Source organism: Cuculus canorus, chromosome 28 (genome assembly GCF_017976375.1).
Source record: "Cuculus canorus isolate bCucCan1 chromosome 28, bCucCan1.pri, whole genome shotgun sequence".
NCBI classification, from domain to species: domain Eukaryota; kingdom Metazoa; phylum Chordata; class Aves; order Cuculiformes; family Cuculidae; genus Cuculus; species Cuculus canorus.
The window spans coordinates 3,131,433-3,150,296 of NC_071428.1; the positions used below are offsets into that span (position 1 = coordinate 3,131,433).

Below are 18,864 nucleotides of genomic sequence, written 5' to 3' on the forward strand. Positions count from 1 at the left end.
CCAGGTATCTTCCACATCCCACAGGGAGACGCTGCGACCCCAAACAGTGCCTGTTCCCAGAGATGGACCCTGAAAAACAGGCTTAAAACCCCCAAAACAGAGCCACGGGGTGAGTCAGGTCTGAGCAGAGTTGGAACAAAGCCACGGGGGAAGCAGAATCGCACGTCCGTCCATCCATCCATCCATCCATCCATCCATCCATCCATCCATCCTTTTCCTTCCCAGCAGCACTCGGAGCGCTCCCCACGTTGAGCCCCAGGAGGGCTCGGAGCAGCAGGAGCTCTGTGGGCCACTCCGGGGTGACATTCCTCTTTGGGATCCTGACCGCTTTCCAGACTTGCAGATCCTTTAAATCCAACCCTGTCTTGGAAAGCGGAACCGGAGGCTTTGAGGCGGAGCAGGAGAGAAATGCTGAAGCCAAAGCCTTTGTCAAACAAAGCCATAAAGTACAGAGGGTGAGGGCCAAGAGCGCAGAATGGGAGCCAAATCCCAGCAACCCACGGCTCCAATTTATTTAGATTATAATGCAGTGGGGACGCCTTGTTTATGGCAGGAGGAAAATATGCCCAGGTCAGGCTGTCGCTCCAGCTGCCTCTAATTGAAAGCAGAGGTTTATGCCTGGTGGCCAATCTCATAGAAGCTGTAGCCATTCCTTGGAGTGCAGGAGCCGATGGCCGTGAGGCACAAAGGGCCAGGAGGTGGGCAAGGAGCAGAGGCAACATTCTGCTTAGGAAAGTGGCTCCTTCTGGTCTCTCCTCCTGGGTGGAAAACTGGTTGGACGGCCAAGCCTGAAGAGTTGTGGTCAATGGAGTTAATTCCAGCTGGAGGCTGATCACGAGGGGGGTCCCCGGGGCTCGGGGTTGGGTCCTGTTCAATGTCTTTATCAATGACCTGGATGAAGGCATCAAATATACCCTAAGTTTGCAGATAACACTAAGCTGGGAGGAAGTGTGGATCTGCTGGAGGGTTTTGAGGGTCTCCAAAGGGATCTGAACAGGCTGGACCGATGGGCTGAGACCCGTGAGGTTTAACAAGGCCAAACGCCGGGTCCTGCACTTGGGGCACAACTACCCTGTGCAGCTCCAGACCAGGGGAAGAGTGGCTGGAAAGTGTCCGGAGGAGAAGGACCTGGGGGTGTTGGTTGAGTGAACATGAGCCAGCGGTGGCCCAGGGGGCCAAGAAGGCCAACGGCATCTTGGCTTGGATCAGAAACAGCGTGGCCAGCAGGGCCAGGGAGGGGATTCTGCCCCTGGACTCGGCACTGGTGAGGCCGCACCTCGAATCCTGGGTTCAATTCACTCCAAGGAGGATGTTGAGGCTCTGGAGTGTGTCCAGAGAAGAGCAACAAAGCTGGGGAAGGGGCTGGAGAACGAGTCTGACGAGGAGCGGCTGAGGGACCTGGGGGTGTTCAGCCCTGAGAAGAGGAGGCTGAGGGGAGACCTTATTGCTCTACAACTGCCTGGAAGGAGAGTGTAGAGAGGAGGGAGCTGAGCTCTTCTCCCAAGGTGATAGGACAAGGGGGAACGGCCTCAAACTGCGCCAGGGGAGGGTCAAACTGGACATCAGGAAGAAGTTCTTCACTGGAAGGGTCATGAGACCCTGGCAGAGGCTGCCCGGGGAGGTGGTGGAGTCCCCATCCCTGGAGGTGTTTAGAAGATGGGTAGACGAGGTGCTCAGGGACATGGTTTAGTGGCAGATGGGAATGGTTGGACTCGATGATCCAAGAGGTCTTTTCCAACCTGGTGATTCTGTTATTCTATGAGCTGCTGCAGCCCTTGGCTTGCAACAAGCCCTCAGTGCAGGCAGGAGAATGCTCCCCCAGCCTTGGGAACAAGTTTCCGTTCCTTTGGAACCTACATCTCACCTGCAGGGTCATTCCAGCACAGACTCCAGGGAGCCCCTGGTTGGCAAAATCCTGATGGGACAGTAAATGACAACTCCAAATGGGTAAAAGCAAACCCAGTTTGGTTCCAGGAGTCATCACAGAGGATTCAAAAGGAAACAAATCCCTTTGTGAGCCCACAAAGCCAAGGCAGGGCCATTCTGACCTCTTCTTGCCTCCACACACGCAGAGCACATCCCTGGATCCTTCACGCTGTGGCTCTCGGAGAAGCACCCTGGGTGTGCGTCTGCTGGGAGGGGTTGGAAAAGAACTGGGGAAAAAAGGGATAAATGGCAACGAGGAATGGGATAAAGCTCCCTCCTCTCTACAAACCTCCTTTCAGGTAGTTGTAGAGAGCAATAAGGTCTCTCCTCAGCCTCCTCTTCTCCAGGACAAACAACTCCAGGTCCCTCAGCTGCTCCTAACCCTTGTTCTCCAGCCCCTCTTTTGCTCTTCTCTGGACGCACTCCACGACCAGGAGCCCCCTTTGCTCTGTACTCCGTACCTGAAACCCCTCCAGAGGCACAGGTTTGGCTCCCTGTGAGCCAGGATCAGGCCCGGGATCACGCTGGAGCAGTGCCAGTGCAGATGTGTTCTGCTATCAGACCTGCAGGATTCTTCTCCTCCTTGAGCCGAGCGATGAATCAGAAATGGTGACCTCTTTCCAAAGATCTCAACATGCTCTCTTTTTATTTCTCTACAAACTTAAATCAAATGATGAATCCTGGCAGCTTTTCCAACCCCTGGAAGATACTTTCTTCCAACCCCTGGAAGGTGAATGTGGTTGCATGGTTTGCATCGCCAGGTGCAGTCTCTCTTCCCAGGGAGGCAGCAACGCTCCCGGGATGAGCCTGGATGTCACAGGATCTGCCCATGTCCTCACTGGGGCTCCCTGAACGTGGTGATGAGTTCTCGTTGCTCTTTACTAATTGCCTGGAAGGGAAATGGCCACCGGTGGACTTGGCAAAGTGCTTTTCCCCGTGGACACCAGCGTTCAGGGACAAGGCAGCCGTCAGGCCCTGTTGGCCTCAGCCCGTGGGGAACAAAACCCACTCAAACCACATCCTCATCCACGGAACTTCCCACCCAGCGCACAGGGAAACAAACTGCCAGGACCTCCAGGGAAAATCCCCCAGGCCAATTCCAGCAGGATCTGGAATTCAGTAAGGCCTTCAGGAAGGGAAAGACTTAAATACAGTGCAGCCCTTTGCCAGCCAGGCCACAGAGAGCGCTGCTTTCTGGCTGGTGCTCCAAAGGGAAGAGGTTTTAGTCGTTACCTGCCAGGCGTGTTTGCGAGCTTGGATCAGCCGCTGCAGCTCCGCAATCTTGTCCCTCCCTGCAAGCACAGACTCTGCCGCTTTCCTGTTCTCCTCCACCTTCTCCTTGAGGACTTTCTGCAGGTATGACCTGTGCTTGAGGAGATACAGCACCATGGTGCTGCGAACGTCTTCTTCTGGGATCCCGCTGGGACGCCTGGGAACAACGAGGATGTGAAACGACCAGAGAGCAACAATCCTGCCCAGCGAGTTTCACGCTCCTCAGTCTGGTGCTGAGCTGCTGCCCTAAGGTATCCGCTCTCCAGCTCTGGGATTTACCTCTGGCACAGAATGGGAAGAATCCGACCCAAAACTCAGCCGTTAGCAGAGGTCCAGAGGCAGACAAGATGGAATTAACCCCCCCCCAAACATATCGTGACGATGCTTTCGGGAATTAAAGGACTCAGATGGCCTTTAGGGGGAATAAAAGGCAGCACGCTCAACTTCCCGTGCCTAAGGAATTGCATCCCAGTGGGAAGCGATGCCAAGTGCTCCTACGGGAACAGCAGCTGTGGCTAAAATGCACCAGCAGCCTTCGGAATCATCCAAACCCAAAGCTGCCTCCCTCAAGTCTCAGCGCCACCCATCTCCTCGCATTAAAAAAGCACAAACACACGACCTGGAGAAGCGCGGATAAAACTTGCTTTTGGATATTTTGGATGAAGTGAGGTTGTTGTTAAGATAAACTGAGGTTTAAACAACTCCCTTATGGCACAAGGCCAGCAGGACATGTTGTCATGAGTTAAAACACCACACGGGGACCAACGCTCACCCCTGACGGACACACACACATGCTCCCATGTCCGTACCATGCAGGTTCTTCCCGGTTCTTTGCCTCCTCCACCATCTTATCCAGTGAATTAAAGAGCATCTCCAGATTCCCTTCATCCTTCACCTCCTGGATCTCCTCCTGTGAAGGAAGGACACCGCAGGGACTCAGCAGGGCCCCAGATGTGAGCATGGAAGAAGCTGCCCAGGGCAGTGGGGGAGTCTCCATCCCTGGAGGGGCTCAAAAACTGTGTGGCCGTGGCACTTTGGGCCATGGTTTGGTTGGCACGGTGGGGTTGGGCTGATGGTTGGACTGCATGAATTGAGAGGGCTTTTCCAACCTTAATGATTCCATGACAATCCTGCTTGGGAGCCCTCGCTTTCCTGGGATGAAGGCTGTGTCCTGGGCATCACCACATCCTGAGCCACCATTCCTGGAGATGTTTAAAAGACATGGAGATGTGGTGCTTAGGGACATGGTGTAGCAGTGAAGTTGGCACTGCCAGGTTTGTGGTTGGACCTGATGATCCAAAGGGTCTTTTCCAACTTAAATGATCCCACAGCTCTGCCTGGGGAAGACAAAGAGGACTGGGAGGATCTCTGGGGTGCAGTCTTAACTGGTTCCACCGTTCACAAAATGGGAGGAAGAGGAGAATAGCAGAATTCCAGAGGAGGCCACAGAGATGATCTGAGGGCTGGAGCAGTTCCTGTACAAGGACAGGCTTAGCCCCTTTTTCCAGGACTGAAAGGGGCTTCAGGAAAGCTGGGGAGAGGCTCTGGGTCAAAGAGGGCAGGGAGAGGGAATGGTTTTGAGCTGAAAGAGGGGAGATTGAGGTGAGATCTTAGGAAGAAATGTTTTGCTGTGATGGTGGGGAGGCCCTGGCCCAGGTTGCCCAGAGCAGCGGTGGCTGCCCCATCCCTGGAGGGGTTCCAGGCCAGGTTGGGTGGGGTTTGGAGCCCCTGATCCAGTGGGAGGTGTCCCTGCCCATGGCAGGGGGTGGGACTGGATGGGCTTTGAGGTCCCTTTGAGCCCAAACCATCCCACGATTCTATGAGATGGAACCATTGCGCTCAGCGCTTTGACACCGTCCCCACCGCCCTCACCTTGATGGACGCCTGCAGCTGGGACACAAACTGCTCGTAGATGCTCTTGGTCACCTCAGGCTGGAGTTTGTAGAAGCTCCGATAGCAGCTCGCAAACCTCTGGTAGCTGCAACACCATGGGGGGAGGAGATGGAGTAACTGGGGATGGGGGGGGGAAACTGGGAGGCACTGGGGAGCGGGAGGTATACTGGGAGCCACTGGGGAGCGGGGGGGCAGACTGGGAGCCACTGGGGAGCCGACTGGGAGTCACTGGGGGGACAGACTGGGAGTCACTGGGGAGCGGGGGTCGGACTGGGAGTCACTGGGGAGGAGGGGGCAGACTGGGAGCCATTGCGGGGGAGGGACTGGGAGCCACTGGGGGGAGTGGAGGACGGGTCTGGGGGGACTGGGAGTCACTGGGACACCCCCACCCACGGAGCCCCGGTCCCCGCCGCCCCCTCCTCACCTCCCCGCCGCCATCAGCTTCTCCAGGAAGGTGTCCACCACGGTGGCGAAGATCTGGACGCGTCCCGGTGCGCGGGGGTCGCCATCGCCGCCATCGCCGCCATCGCCTCCATCGCCACCAGCGCCGCTCTCCACAGGCTCCGCGGAGGCCGCCGCCGCCATTTTCCGCCACCAGAACTTCCCGCGCCGCCTCCCATTGGTGGATTGAGCTCGAGGCCCCGCCCACGCGGAGAGCGGTGGGCGTGACCTGGATAATAATAGGCGTGGTCAAAGAGCTTTATGGGCGTGGGCTCAGCCGTTGGGGGCGGAGCCAAGAGACAATTTGGCGTGGCCTGGGTAACGGGAGGCGGATTAAAACGCTCAGTGGGCGGGGAATCGTCTGTTGGGGCGGGGCTAATGGAGCTATGGGCGTGGTCTGGATAATCAGGGGCGGGACCAAGAACTCAGTGGGCGTGGCTTGGCTAATAAGGGGCGGGCCCCAAGAGCTCGCTGGGAGGACACACGATGATTGGGGCGGGGCCAAGAGAGCAGTGGGCGTGACCTGGAGACTAAAGGGCGGAGCCAATTGCCAAGTAGGCGGAGATACAACGGTTGGGGCGGGGCTAGTAGCTATATGGGCGTGGTTTGCATACTCATTAGGGTAAGAGCTGTAGGCGGGGCTTGTATAATGAGGGGCGGAGCCAAGAGCTCTATGAGCAGACACTCGGCTATTAGGGGCGTGGCCTCGTTGCATGTGGGCGTGGCCCTACCGGCCTCAGCCCCCCCTTCCTTAGCCGGGGCAGAACAGTTTGGGTTGGAAGGGACCTCAAAGCCCCTCCAGTCCCACCCCTGCCATGGGCAGGGACACCTCCCTCTGGATCAGGGGCTCCAAGCCCCATCCAACCTGGCCTGGAACCCCTCCAGGGATGGGGCAGCCACCACTGCTCTGGGCAACCTGGGCCAGGGCCTCCCCACCCTCACAGTGAAGAAATTCGTCCTGATGTCCACTCTAAATCTGCCCCTCTCCGGTTTATCCCCATTCCCCCTCATCCCATCCCCACAGCCTTTATGAACAGCCCCTCTGCAGCTTTCCTGGAGCCCCTTCAGGCACTGGAAGGTCACTCTAAGGTCTCCTCGGAGCCTTCTCCTCTCCAGGCTGAACAGCCCCAACTCTCTCAGCCCGTCCTCCTGTGCTCCAGCCCTGGGATCACGTTTGTAGCCCCCTCTGGACCCGTTCCAACAGTTCCATCTCCTTCTTATGTGGAGGATTCTAGAATTGGAGAGAGTACTCCACAATCACTGAAATGCGCACAGGGCTGGAAGGCTCCAGTGCCGCAGCCGTGCAGGGCGCAGTAGGGAGAACACCTCACCCTTCTCTAGGGAGCCCTCAGACACCCCCCACCCCACGCATCAACCAAGGTTTGCGTCCACTTAATGAAATGCAATGATGGAGCCGAGAGAAGAAACCATTCGAGTCAGAGGGAGAGGCAGAAGATCCTGCTTTCCCACCCAGGCACGGCTGTGGGAGCAAACCAGACCCAACCTCAGTCTGTGAAGGGGCTCCGCTTGCCACTAATCCTCATTTCAAGTACTAAACCTGCTTTGTCCTGGTTTTTCTGGCTTGTTCAGCCTTCTGTGCAGTCACTGCCATCGTTTCCAGGTCCCTCCTCAGAGGCAAAGTGTTACCAGCAAGGAAACGTTGCTGTGAAATGTCAGAAAGCTGCCGGCTCCCTGGGCTCGCGCCCTTCCTACTGTGCCGGCTTCGCACCGAAGGGCTCTGATGTTTATTCGTTGTCAAGGACTTTGCTGGTGCAAAGGACTATTAAGCTTGAGAGCATCTCAAACCCTGAGCCTTGCCCTGCTAGGAACCAGCAGGGGCCGGTTACTGGTGTTTGAATACTGGTATTACTGCTGCCTGTGTGAGAACGGGGCTGTCAACCACTCGAAATACAACCTTGTGATGTTGCTGGTCTGCTTTTCAGAGCAGAATCCACTGTCAAAGGCGATCGGCATCCTCTTTTAAACAGAACGGTGACAGAAGAGCAGCCTGCAGAACACGTTCTGCCACCAGCTCAGGCAAATGTCACCGTATTTAATGCCGCAGAAATCACTGGTGGGGTTAAAAGGCCTTTGATGACTCATGTGCAACCATTAAATGAGCTGTAACTCGTAGCCAGGTTCTGCCCTGAAACATCAAAGCGTCTTTCCAGCTGCAGCAGCATCCGTCTGTCCTTGTCCTTGTCCTTCGGTCTCGGCACGGGTTGGTGTTCCGATGGTGGAATGAAGGTAAGAGCCGCACTCGGCAGGTCCCAGGTGAAAAGAGAGCTCCGAGAGCCTGTCAGGATCAACGCTACAACCAGGAATTCCCTGTCACGGCACTGAGCTGAACAGAGGCAACAACACAGCTGTTATTTATTTATCCTCAGCCCCGGATACCCAGCGCACTGGGGCGGGCACCACGCGTGGGCTGGCAGCACGAGAGGCAAATCTCAAACACCGGGACCCGCAGAGCCAAGTCAAGCAACCCCTGCATCCTCCCTCCCCGAGGAGCAGCCTCTCGCTTCACTGCTCGACTGCTCGTTTGCATCTGGTAACGAACACAGAGCATGGCTTAAGGTTTTGGATCCAGCAGAGTGTGCAAAGAACCGTCCTTGCCCTTCCCAAACAGGATAAGCAGGATTTAAACTTACACAGTATCAGCAAACTATTACTTCTTATTCAATATGAACACACCAGTCGGGTTTGAACTGGATCAAAAGCCAGTCCAAGCTTTTTCTTCCCCACCTCACATCCAGCTGTAGCTTAAATCACGCCGGTTCTCATCTTGGCAATCTGACACTTCCAAATTCCGCCTCCGTTTGTGCTTAAACTAAAGTTGGGAAGTGGCAGCAGCCACCCTGAACATGCAGGACGGACACTCACATTGAACAAGGCCACAGCACAACTGCTCAGCCCCCCCCCAGAAATCAGAATAAGCTTCCCTACATTAAAAAAATTAAATAACAATGGATTAAAAACATAGGTTAGGTGTCAAAATTGCCATCAGCTAATTACAAACAGCCAGCTCGGCTCCCATCAGCCAGCTCGCTGTTTGAAGGATGAGAGACAGGAAACGTTTTCCAAGAACATACAGATAAGGTATGTACAGATCTACTCAAAACACGGTAAATAAGGTCTTAAGAGTGGTTCCAGGTTACTCTCGTCTCACAGCTTCTAGAAATAAATGTGGGTGACTGGAGGAATTCACTCGTCTATTCTGTTCTTCCAGCTGCCCGTGGCTCAGCTGCAGTGAGCACCCGATCCACCCTGCCCTTCCCCTCCTGGGAAGTTTGGCAAAGACTAAAATAATTTAAAGAATAAACTGGCTTTTTGCTTCAGCCAGCGAGTCTTTAATTTAAAAAAAAGGGAATTAGGAACTTGCCAAGATGTGTTTGCACACCCGGGCTCTTGAATGAAAGGTCACAGGCAAACGGTGTTGCCGAGGGTCACAGTTTGATCGTTTTAAGCAGAGACAGTAGCAGAACTCTGTGTTAAATCGAATCATAGAGGTGAATTGCAGTCGCTCTCGCTTCTGCCTCGTGCTGTGAAACCAGCCAGAGAGAAAGGAACCGGTGGCTGCCTCTCCTCCAAGCTGTTAACCGTCAAGGTCCAGATGTAGCAGGTTGAGAGGAAGGGTTCTCTTCCACCAGCTGCTTCTACCAGTGTCTTGAATCCACCAGCTCTGGGCGGAGGCTCAGCTTCTTCAGGGTTTCATAGCCCACCACGATGACAATGGTGGAAGGAGTGGCTGAGATGATGCGGGCGGAAAGGCCTTTGGTCAGGCCCCAGGGACCCTCCTCCGCCACGAGCTGTTTGAAGGTGAGGATGATGGAGCTCTTGCCTTCCACCTGCAAAGCCAGAACAAAAGTTCACGGAGCCACCAGACTTCCTGCTGAGCTGCTCTGGGGTTCAGCGTCAACTGAAGACTTTAGAGACTACAGATCAACTGCAGTCCAAGGACCTTGATGTAGTATCCAGATTGGATATCAGGGAAGATTCCTTTACTGAAAAGGGGGTGAAGCCCTGGCAGAGGCTGCCCAGGGCAGCTGGGGAGTCCCCAGCCCTGGAAGGGTTCAAAAACCATGTGGCCAGGGCACTTCAGGACATGGTTTGGTCATCCCGGTGGGGTTGGGCTGACGTTTGGACTGGATCAGCTTAGAAGTCTTTTCCAGCCTCAATGATTCCATGATTCTGTCTGCCAGAGAACCTCACTGGAGCAGCCCAAGCAGGCGAAGCCAGCTTTGACACCTGAGCTGCCTCCTGCTAACATCGAGTGCAAACGAAGCAGTGTGATATCTAAGACAAAACCACCCACGAAGAGCGAGGGAAGGGACGTCCTTTACCTGAAGCCACTGAGACCAAACTGCTGAGCCCGAGCCCCACCCTGCAGCACGGCGTCGATGCGGACAGACACGCCAAGCAGGCTGAGCTTACCTGAACCCGAGCCCTGACCACATCCATCGGGTTGGTGAGTGTGGAAGCTGTTGCGGCTGCAAGCGGCCCCGATATAGCTTGAAGGAGGAGATGCGGGCAGTCTTTAGGAGTCAGGCTGGAAAGCTGTTCTGGAAATGGGAGAGACAAAGTAAGGTTTCAGACGAATGGCTGCGTATCAGTTCCTTACCAACACCTGCTAATTTAGACTGATCTGAGCCTGTAAACACCTTGGCAGCTCAGTGCTCCACTGTGCGGTCTCTGATCAGCTCAAACGCAGGCGCTCAGTCCTGCTGGGCAAAAAGGGCAGAATGAGCTTATGTGTCCCCAAAATACAGTTTGGAAACATCCACCCCTCTCAAAAAAGCAGGGGGAAGCCTTTAGACAAGGAGCTATCTGCAGAGATCCACAGAGATCCAGAAAGCTGACAATGACCATGCTGCTCATGAGATATCCATGTGGCATGATGCTGTGGGACCTCTAAGGAGAAACGCGCTATGTGCTGCTCATGCCAGGCATTCCCTCATTCTGCTCTTGCTGTCTCGCAAGAGGGATTTGAATCTCCCACGCTATTACTGGTTAAAGTTGTGTGAAAGACCGTCCAAGAGTCCCTGTTTCTTCGGATGATGAGGTGGTTGTGTCTACCTGGCAAGAAGGATGGGAGCAGCTCTGCTGGTGACCCAGAACATGGATCTGCATTGCTGCCAGCAGTGGATTTTGACCCTGAGGAAGGTTCCGTGATCCCTGCTGCTGCCAGCTGAGGCTGGCACGCTATCCTGGGACAGAGGGCTGGAGAAGGCAGCCAAGGCAGAGAGGCTCTGACAGCGGGGGATGATGTTTAGCATCATCTTCCAGTACTTCCAGTACAGAAAGGGGCTCCAAGAAAGCTGGGGAGGGGCTCTTGAGCAGAGAGCGCAGGGACTGGACAAGGGGTAATGGTTTTCAGCTGAAAGAAGGGAGGTTGAGATCTTAGGAAGAAATGTTTTGCTGTGAGGGTGGGGAGGCCCTGGCCCAGGTTGCCCAGAGCAGTGGTGGCTGCCCCATCCCTGGAGGGGTTCCAGGCCAGGTTGGATGGGGTTTGGAGCCCCTGAGCCAGTGGGAGGTGTCCCTGCCCATGGCAGGGGTGGCACTGGATGGGCTTTGAGGTCCCTTCCAAACCAAACCATTCCACGCTTCTATGGTCTTGATTTCCAGTGCAGAAGAGCAGGAAAGAGAGCAGACACCTCAAAGAAGCACGCTCCGTTCTCTCTGTACCAACTTGCTTGCTCTTACATGTCCACTTAGGAAACTTTTTGGAATGGAAGTTTACAATTCATAAAGCGGATTTTGACATTAAAAATTGTTACTGTGGAGAATGAAGGGAGCACTCCCAAATAGCTCAGACTGGACCAACACCCCGAGCTGCAGCTGCTGTTTAAATGTAGCACTGATGTGTGACCAACGCTCCCACAGTTACCACAATGCACCCACTCTGATAGGCAAATTCACAACACCGGTATCCTGAAAAGCAGGTGATTTCCCAGGTATAGTTCAAGCCTCGCAGAGCAAAATCTAAGCCTCTCATTATCATGACTGTTAGACAGATTGCTATTAGGTAAATATTGGCCTAAAAACCACGTGCAAGGCTGCACAACAGAAATCTAAAGGATTATTACGGGAGAATAAATCTTAGCAAGCCGATATCTTTAGTATTTGGGAACACCCTAAGGATTACCGGAGCTGAGCCAGGGAGAGAGAACACACTGTTCAGTGTAGTTTATACCACAAGGCTTGGTGCCAGCTTCAAAGCTATGGAAACTGAAGCAAGACACAAAACCATGGATGATGTGGCCTTTGTCTCTGCCTGTTGTTTGGTTTGGCTCGCAGATTTGTGGCTCTGGAAGCCTTTTTGCCATATAGGAGACTCCTGAGCCCATGTGAGCTGAAAGATGACTTATACTTACACGGTGGCTTCAAAACTCTGCCCAATGCCAGATAACAGCTTTTCTCCCTTCCGTTCAGAAAGTTATTTGGGATTAGCGGAAGAGAAAGTTAGAAGAGAAGCATCAAGTCCCTCTTGCCTACAGCCAAGAGGTTCTAAGTCCTCTCGGACCCCTACTCTTTAACTCTACTTTTCCAACTTCCACTCAACAGTGGCAGAATCTGTTTAAATTGGATACAGCTACCGTTTCAAGACAGGTTCTGCTCCCACCTTGAATCAAAGAGCAAATCGAGCTGGTCTGCAGTTTCAGAGTCGATCTGAGGGCCTTTGAGGTCTCCTGGGATAAGACATATTCCTTTCACTTACCAGCATAGAAGTGGTAGAAGGGCCACCAGACTGCACTGTTGGGGATATAGGTGAGCAGCGAGGCCACGTAGCCCCTGTAGAAGCCTCTGAAGCCATCGGCCTTGAAGATCTGCACAATGATGTCCTTGGTTTGGCCAAAGACCAACACCCGCTTGCCGTCTTGGTTCTGTACCTTAAACCTGCCCATGCTTTCTCCTTTCCTCTGCATCATGAGGTGCTGGGAGATGACGTCAATGGGCACCGTGATGCTCTGGGCCACTAGGGAGGCTGAGCCGCCTGCCACCAGCGACTTCACGGCGTTGTTGTTGTTGTAGCGCGAGACGTACTTCCGAGTGAGCTCGTATGTCGTCACGTAGCACTGCCCAGAGATCAGGGTGAAGGTGTTGACCAAGAAGCCACGGTAGAGCCCAACCGTCCCTTCTGTCCGCAGGATTTTCACAAAGGCATCAAAAGTCCCTTTGTACAGGCTCTTGCCCTTCTGAACCTGCAACCGCGTCCGAATGAGCGTGAAAGGGTAAACGCTCACCCGGATCATCATAGTCATGCAAATCCCAAAGACGTAGAATTTCCTTTTGTCCAGGTGCTCCCACTCAATGATGGGGATGTTGCGTTTGTCCTCCATGACTCCTTGGAGTGAGGCAGGACAGGGGGTACGCTCTGGATCTACTTCAGAAGAACAGCGGAGGTCCAGGCTCAGCCGTGCTATCCCAGTTGCCTAGACTGGAAGCGTTGGCATCTGAAATGAGAAAGAGTTCCAGGAGGTGACGCAGCACCTGAATGTGCTAAAGCAGACGTCACCTCACGCTGCTGCTTTTCCTTGCGCAAACCTCTCTGCTGACAGAGCCAGGGGACAGTAACCTCAGGAAGCAGGGATCTCTCACGTGGCTGATGGTGGCCCATTCTGACGTCACTAGGGCTTCCTTAAACTAACAGCAGCCTGAAGCTCTCCCTACGGTCCAGACCGCTCTGCAGCAAAGCAAAGCTTGTCAGGCTTCGCAAAGCAGCTTGGGATCCACAGCAGAGAAGGGGGAAAGCACTTTGGGGGCGCTGGGCGACAGCGGCTGAACATGAGCCAGCAGTGGCCCAGGTGGCCAAGAAGACCACCAGCATCCTGGCTTGGATCAGCCATGGGGTGGCCAGCAGGAGCAGGGATGGGATTGTCCCCCTGGACTCAAATATTTGAATCCCGGGTTCAGTTTTAGGCCCCTCACTCCAAGAAAGACCTTGAGGGGCTGGAGCGTGTCCGGAGAAGGGAACGGGCTGGGAAGGGGCTGGAGAACAGGGGTTGTGGGAGCAACTGAGGGCCCTGGGGCTGGTTAATGTGAAGAAAAGGAGGCTGAGGAGGCTCCTGGGAAGGAGATTGTAGCCAGTCAGGGTCGGGCTCTCCTCCCAAGTGACAAGTGATGGGAAGAGAGGAAACGGCCTCAAGTTGTGCCAGGGGAGGTTTAGATTGGGGATTAGAAAATATTACTTCACGGAAAGGTTAGCCAAGCCGTGGCAGAGGCTGCCCAGGGCAGTAGGGGAGTCCCCATCCCTGGAGGGGTTCAAAAACAATGTGGCCGTGGCACTTCGGGACATTGTTTGTTTGGCACGGTGGGACTGGGCTGACAGTTGGACTGGATGAGCTGAGAGGTCTTTTCCAACATCAATGATTCCATGATTTTAAGAGCTCAAATAGCAAGCACTACCTTTTAATGAAGACGCAGGAAGACGGACTGGCAACCACAGCAGCTTCTCCCTGGTCATTCTGAGTCTCTGATGCTCCCAGATATCAGGATGTCACTTGTCAAGTCCAGGTTCTGTACAAAAGAAGAAAGTGGGAAGAGAAGGCGTTAAAAGAGGAGCAGGAATGGGACAGCAAGGCAAATGCAAACAGTGAGGCAGAGTCTCCACGTTGATGGCCAAAACCCTGATAAGGGAAGCCCAGGGATCTCTCTGCTGAGCCTGACTGTGCTTTCCAGCAAAGGTGAGCAAAGTCCGTCCTCACTTTCAGTATGGCATCATCGCTGGTGGTAAGATAACACTCACGGCTTTGCTGAGTTGGGGCATTCTGCCAGGACCAGGGGGACGAGGAAGGGGTCTTGATCCAGCATTCCGCCAGGGCCGAGGGGCAAGAAGAGTGGTCCTGGTCCAGCATTCCACCAGGACCAGAGGGACAAGGAGGGGGTCCTGGTACAGCATCCAGCTAAGACCGGAGGGATGAGGAGGGGGGTCCTGGTCCAGCCCCTCCACTGCACCCTTCCTGAGTGTGGCTGCTGCCCTGAGGCACTATCCCAGCATCTCATCCTGCACCTCCTGGCCCTCACCAGCAGCTGCTTTCCCGGACGCTCCATCCGCTCCCCCTTTTGGCCGTAATTTTCCTAACTTGGTGCATGCTAAGCTCCTTGCAGGGCTGGGCATACAAACAACGAAAAGAGAAAAGCACCTAAAAGAACCAACCCATCACAACGCTGGCCATTTCACCAACCACCAGGATGGACCTTCCACAAGGAAAATAGCTCTGCAGGAATCCAGAACTGGTAAATGATTAGAGAGGGCCTGACTGCAGCTGCATCACAGCTCGTACTCTGGGCTCCAGCACATGAGGTCTGTGCACAGGCACAAACCAGACCAGTGGAGAGTGGAGCAGTACCGAGGAGCTGGGACGAGTCTGCCAAAAGCAGTGTCTGAATCCAGATTCACTTTGAATCTGGACTGAGTGAGCGTTCAGATTTAATGTAAGATGCACCCTGCACTGATCTGGGGCCGTTTCACATTATCCATACAGTGCAGAAGGGCTGTGGTGTAAACATCTCCCTCTTGATCGCAGCCTTTACGGAGAGGGCTCAAACAGCCAGGAGCCGTTTGGGGAGATAGGCAATAAGGAACCAAGGGGCAACGATTTACCTCTGGCCTAGAGAAGAAATGATGATTGTGAAATGCTGGCGGTGCCACTGACCGGCTGTGTTGCTGCCTCTGTGCCAGCAACACGTTTGCTTTGTATCAAAAAGCGGCACCGTCTGCCATAGCTCTGAAGTCAAAAATACCCAAGGGCAACCGGGTCCACCAGGGAGGGCAGGAAAACCCTGCGTTACCCAGCACGAAGAAAACTGCACTTCACCGTCACAGTCAATGGGCTGCGATAATGGACAATAAATATCACGGCTTGCCTAAACGAAAGTTGGATTGCTTTAATTATAATTAAAGCATCACTGATTCACTAATCACACAATGGGTTGGGTCGGAAGGGACCTCAAAGTCCATCCAGTTCCACACCTCCCACTGGCTCAGGGGCTCCAAGCCCCATCCAACCTGGCCTGGAACTCCTCCAGGGATGGGGCAGCCACCACTGCTCTGGGCAACCTGGGCCAGGGTCTCCCACCCTCACAGGGAAACATTTCTCCCCAGATCTCATCTTAATCTCCCCTTACTGTTTCCTTTGTCTTCTCCCTGTACTCCCTGATGAAAAGCCCCCTCCCCAGATTTCCTGGAGCTCCTTTCAGTCCTGGAAGCTGTCCTAAGGTCTCCTTGGAGCCTCCTCTTGTCCAGGTTGAACAACCCCAACTCTCAGGTTCCCTCACTGCAGAGGTGTTCCATCCTCAGACCATCTTCAAAGAACTGACCTACTCTCCAAAGCAACCGCGCATGCAGCACCTTCCCCCCAGGTCACAGAGTCGTTCTGTGCCCCAACGCTTGAACAACTCAATCCATCTCTACTTCTTGGATTGGTGACTTCTCACCACGAATAGAACAGTGTTTCTTGAATTTCTGCCCAGCAATCGAGGCAGATGATCGCCAGGCAGGCTGAGCTGCTCCAGCTCCCTGTCTCTTTTGTGCTGCGACCTGTGGGACACAGCTCCAGTTTCCCAAAGATGACCACAACTTTGTAGGACGCCACCACCTCACCTCCTCTCAAGTGCAGCCCCATCGATCTGCCCTCCACTCTGGTTCTGCTGTGCCTGTATCCAAATAGGATTCTCTGGCAAATAAAGACAGGGCTTTTGTGTGCCCCGGCCGAGGGAGTCTCCTGCCTGGCATACTAATCCCTCAGCACCACGGCCTGGGAAGCATCCAGCAGTCAGCAGCGAGGTTGCCCTGCCAGGCCCCAGCTGCTGGACGTGGTTGCCTGTGGAGATCCGCTCAAGTGGGAAAGCACGAGATCGAACGAATCCACCACTAGTCTCTCAAATTTGAAGCCTTTCTCTTACAGTGAACCCGGCCTAAAGCAGGCAGCTCCGCTTTCAAAGCCTTTACCATTGTTAGCCCAGGCTGGGAGCGGATATGAACACAGCCTCTGCAGCCGTCTGTGACTGCCGAGGCTGAGATGCTTCCCAAGCACCCCCAGCTTTGTGCTGCCTCCCCTGCATCCTGCACGCAGGAGTGGGTGTGGGAGGGGAGGCAGCGGGTGCAGCCTCCTTCTCCCTGCCTTGAAACGAAAGCCCTCACCTCAGCCCCACATTCGGCCAAAGACCCTGACATGCTCTAGAGGTGGCAAACGTGTGAGGTTGGGCACAGAACCCATTCATCAGCGGTTATGCGGAGAAACCTTAGCACCCCGGTTCCATGAGGCAGGCAGGGCCTCCTGGTCTCCTCACCACCCACCCCAGGGCTCCCCCAACTTTGCCTCTCCTTCTATTCCCATTCCCATCTGCTCCAGGGTCCCCTTTCCCATCCACCTCAGGGTTCCCTGTCCCTCTCCTACTCCCCAACCATCCCGGACCCTCCTGACCTCCTCCTCCCCATCCACCCGGAGGTCCTTCGTCCCTGCTCCCCTCCCACGGCAGAACCCCTCGACCTCCTTCTCCTCGCTGTCCCCGCCCTGCAGGTCCCAGGCCTTCCCCTGACCTTGTCCTCCTCACCTGCCCCGGAGCCCCCATCCCCAACCCCCTCCCACCCCAGGGTCCCTCGACCTCCTCCTCCCTGCTGCCCCCTCCCTGCTTATCTCAGAGCCCCCCAACCTCCTAGTCCTCTCCATTCCCCTCCTCACCTACCCCAGGGCCTCCTGACCTCCTCCTCCCTGTCCACCCTGGGGTCCCCCCAACCTTCTTCTCCCCTCTGACCCCCTCTCTCTGGTCCCTGTCACAACCCCCTCATCCCTGCCCCCCTCCAACCCCAGGGCCCCTCGACCTCCTCCTTCCCGCTGCCCCCTCCCTGCTCACCCCAGGCCCACCGCATCTCCTCCTTCCCTGCCCCAGGACCCTTGACCTCATCTTCCTCCCTGTCCACCCTGGGGTACCCCAAACCCTCTCCTCCCCTCTCTCCCTCTCCTCACCTGCCCGGGGTGCCCCCCCCTCCGCTCCTCCCCTCATCCCTGTCCCTTCCTGTCTCCTTCCCCACCGCCCCCTCTCCGAGGCCCCGGGGACTCAGTTTCTCTCCCCACCTCCTCCAGGGCCCCCCAATCTACTCCTCCCTATCCACACCGCAGTGTCCCCCTCCCACCTGTCCCATCCCAGGACCCCTTGACCTCCTCCTCCTCCTCTCTGTCCCCCTCCTCACCCGCCCCGGGGTGCCCCTCCTCTCCAGGCCCCCCCCCCCCGGCGCAGCTCCGGCCTCCTCAGCCAAGAGGCCCCGGTGCTCGTTCACGTCCCCGGCCCCCTCACCTCAGGCTGCCTCACAGAGGCCCCGGCCCGGCCCCGCCGGTGTCGCCGTCCCATGGCCGCCCCCTCCCCTTCGGCCCCGCTCGGCTGCCGGAAGTGAACGGCGGCGCCTCGAGCAATCAGCGCCCTCCATCCGGCGCCATCTTAGAGGCGGGCTGACGCCGCGCCGGAAAAGACCCCGCACGCACTTCCGCCCGGAGTAAGGAGAACGCGACCCTCCCCTGTGCGCGGGGGAAGCGGAGTGCGCATGCGCATAACCGGGATGGGAGCGTCGCCCCCCACCCCTTAAAGGGGCCGCGCCGAATTGCGGCTCTGAATTAATTGCGGCCAATGGACAGGGACACCTCGCACTGGCTCAGGGGCTCCAAACCCCATCCAACCTGGCCTGGAACCCCTCCAGGGATGGGGCAGCACCACTGCTCTGGGCAACCTGGGCCAGGGCCTCCCCACCCTCATGGTGAAGAAATTCCTCCTCATGTCCAGTCTAACTCTGCCCCTCTCCAGTTTATCCCCGTTCCCCCTCGTCCCATCCCCACAGCCTTTATGAACAGCCCCTCCGCAGCTTTCTTGGAGTCCCTTCAGGTACTGGAAGGTCACTCTAAGGTCTCCTCGGAGCCTTCTCTTCTCCAGGCTGAACAACCCCAACTCTCTCAGCCTGTCCTCGTACAGAGGTTCTCCAGCCCTCAGATCATCCTTGAAGCCTCCTCTGGACCCATTCCAACAGCTCCATCTCCTTATCTTGAGGATTCCAGAACTGGACCCAATCCTCCCGCTGAGGTCTCCCCAGAGAGGAGCAGAGGGGCACAATCCCCTCCCTCCCTGCTGGCCGCGCTTCTCTGGATGCAGCCCAGGACACGGTTGGTTTCTGGGCTGGGAGCACACGTTGCGGCTCACGAGCATCCACGCACACGCACCTCTGCGCATGTTGGAACCGTGCATCCATGCGCATCACACCCACGTGCACATTCCCTTCCGCACATTGCACCCGTGTGAGACACACACACATTGCTCCCCTCCTCACGCACACGTTGCGCCCAT

General features: G+C 55.7%; 2 protein-coding genes across 2 annotated transcripts; both read right to left on the minus strand.

Annotated features, from left to right (window-relative positions):
• Window positions 1-2,380: 2,380 nt before the first annotated feature.
• Window positions 2,381-7,757, minus strand: PMF1 (polyamine modulated factor 1). Its single transcript, XM_054050647.1, has 6 exons — window positions 7,448-7,757; window positions 5,516-5,761; window positions 5,071-5,176; window positions 4,008-4,108; window positions 3,160-3,355; window positions 2,381-2,815 (listed from the first exon to the last, which is right to left on the minus strand). The coding sequence occupies exons 1-6, from the start codon at window positions 7,504-7,506 to the stop codon at window positions 2,762-2,764; spliced, it is 762 nt and encodes a 253-aa protein (XP_053906622.1). The 5' UTR covers window positions 7,507-7,757; the 3' UTR covers window positions 2,381-2,761.
• Window positions 7,758-7,896: 139 nt separating this feature from the next.
• Window positions 7,897-17,994, minus strand: SLC25A44 (solute carrier family 25 member 44). The gene is made up of 5 exons (XM_054050646.1): window positions 17,830-17,994; window positions 13,939-14,049; window positions 12,251-12,986; window positions 9,967-10,094; window positions 7,897-9,380 (listed from the first exon to the last, which is right to left on the minus strand). The coding sequence occupies exons 3-5, from the start codon at window positions 12,870-12,872 to the stop codon at window positions 9,189-9,191; spliced, it is 942 nt and encodes a 313-aa protein (XP_053906621.1). The 5' UTR covers window positions 12,873-12,986; window positions 13,939-14,049; window positions 17,830-17,994; the 3' UTR covers window positions 7,897-9,188.
• Window positions 17,995-18,864: the final 870 nt, after the last annotated feature.

Coding starts and splice junctions, on each gene's coding strand:
- PMF1 (XM_054050647.1), bottom strand. CDS start 7,506: ATGCCGATCGCCTTTGACAGTGGATTCTGCTCTGAAAAGCAGACCAGC. Junction 5,762..7,447: donor CAGACCAGCAACATCACAAG/GTTGTATTTCGA, acceptor ATTATTATCCAG/GTCACGCCCACCGCTCTCCG. Junction 3,356..4,007: donor AACCGGGAAGAACCTGCATG/GTACGGACATGG, acceptor CGTTGTTCCCAG/GCGTCCCAGCGGGATCCCAG.
- SLC25A44 (XM_054050646.1), bottom strand. CDS start 12,872: ATGGAGGACAAACGCAACATCCCCATCATTGAGTGGGAGCACCTGGAC. Junction 10,095..12,250: donor CTTCTACCACTTCTATGCTG/GTAAGTGAAAGG, acceptor TCCCATTTCCAG/AACAGCTTTCCAGCCTGACT. Junction 9,381..9,966: donor TGGTCAGGGCTCGGGTTCAG/GTAAGCTCAGCC, acceptor CTGGCTTTGCAG/GTGGAAGGCAAGAGCTCCAT.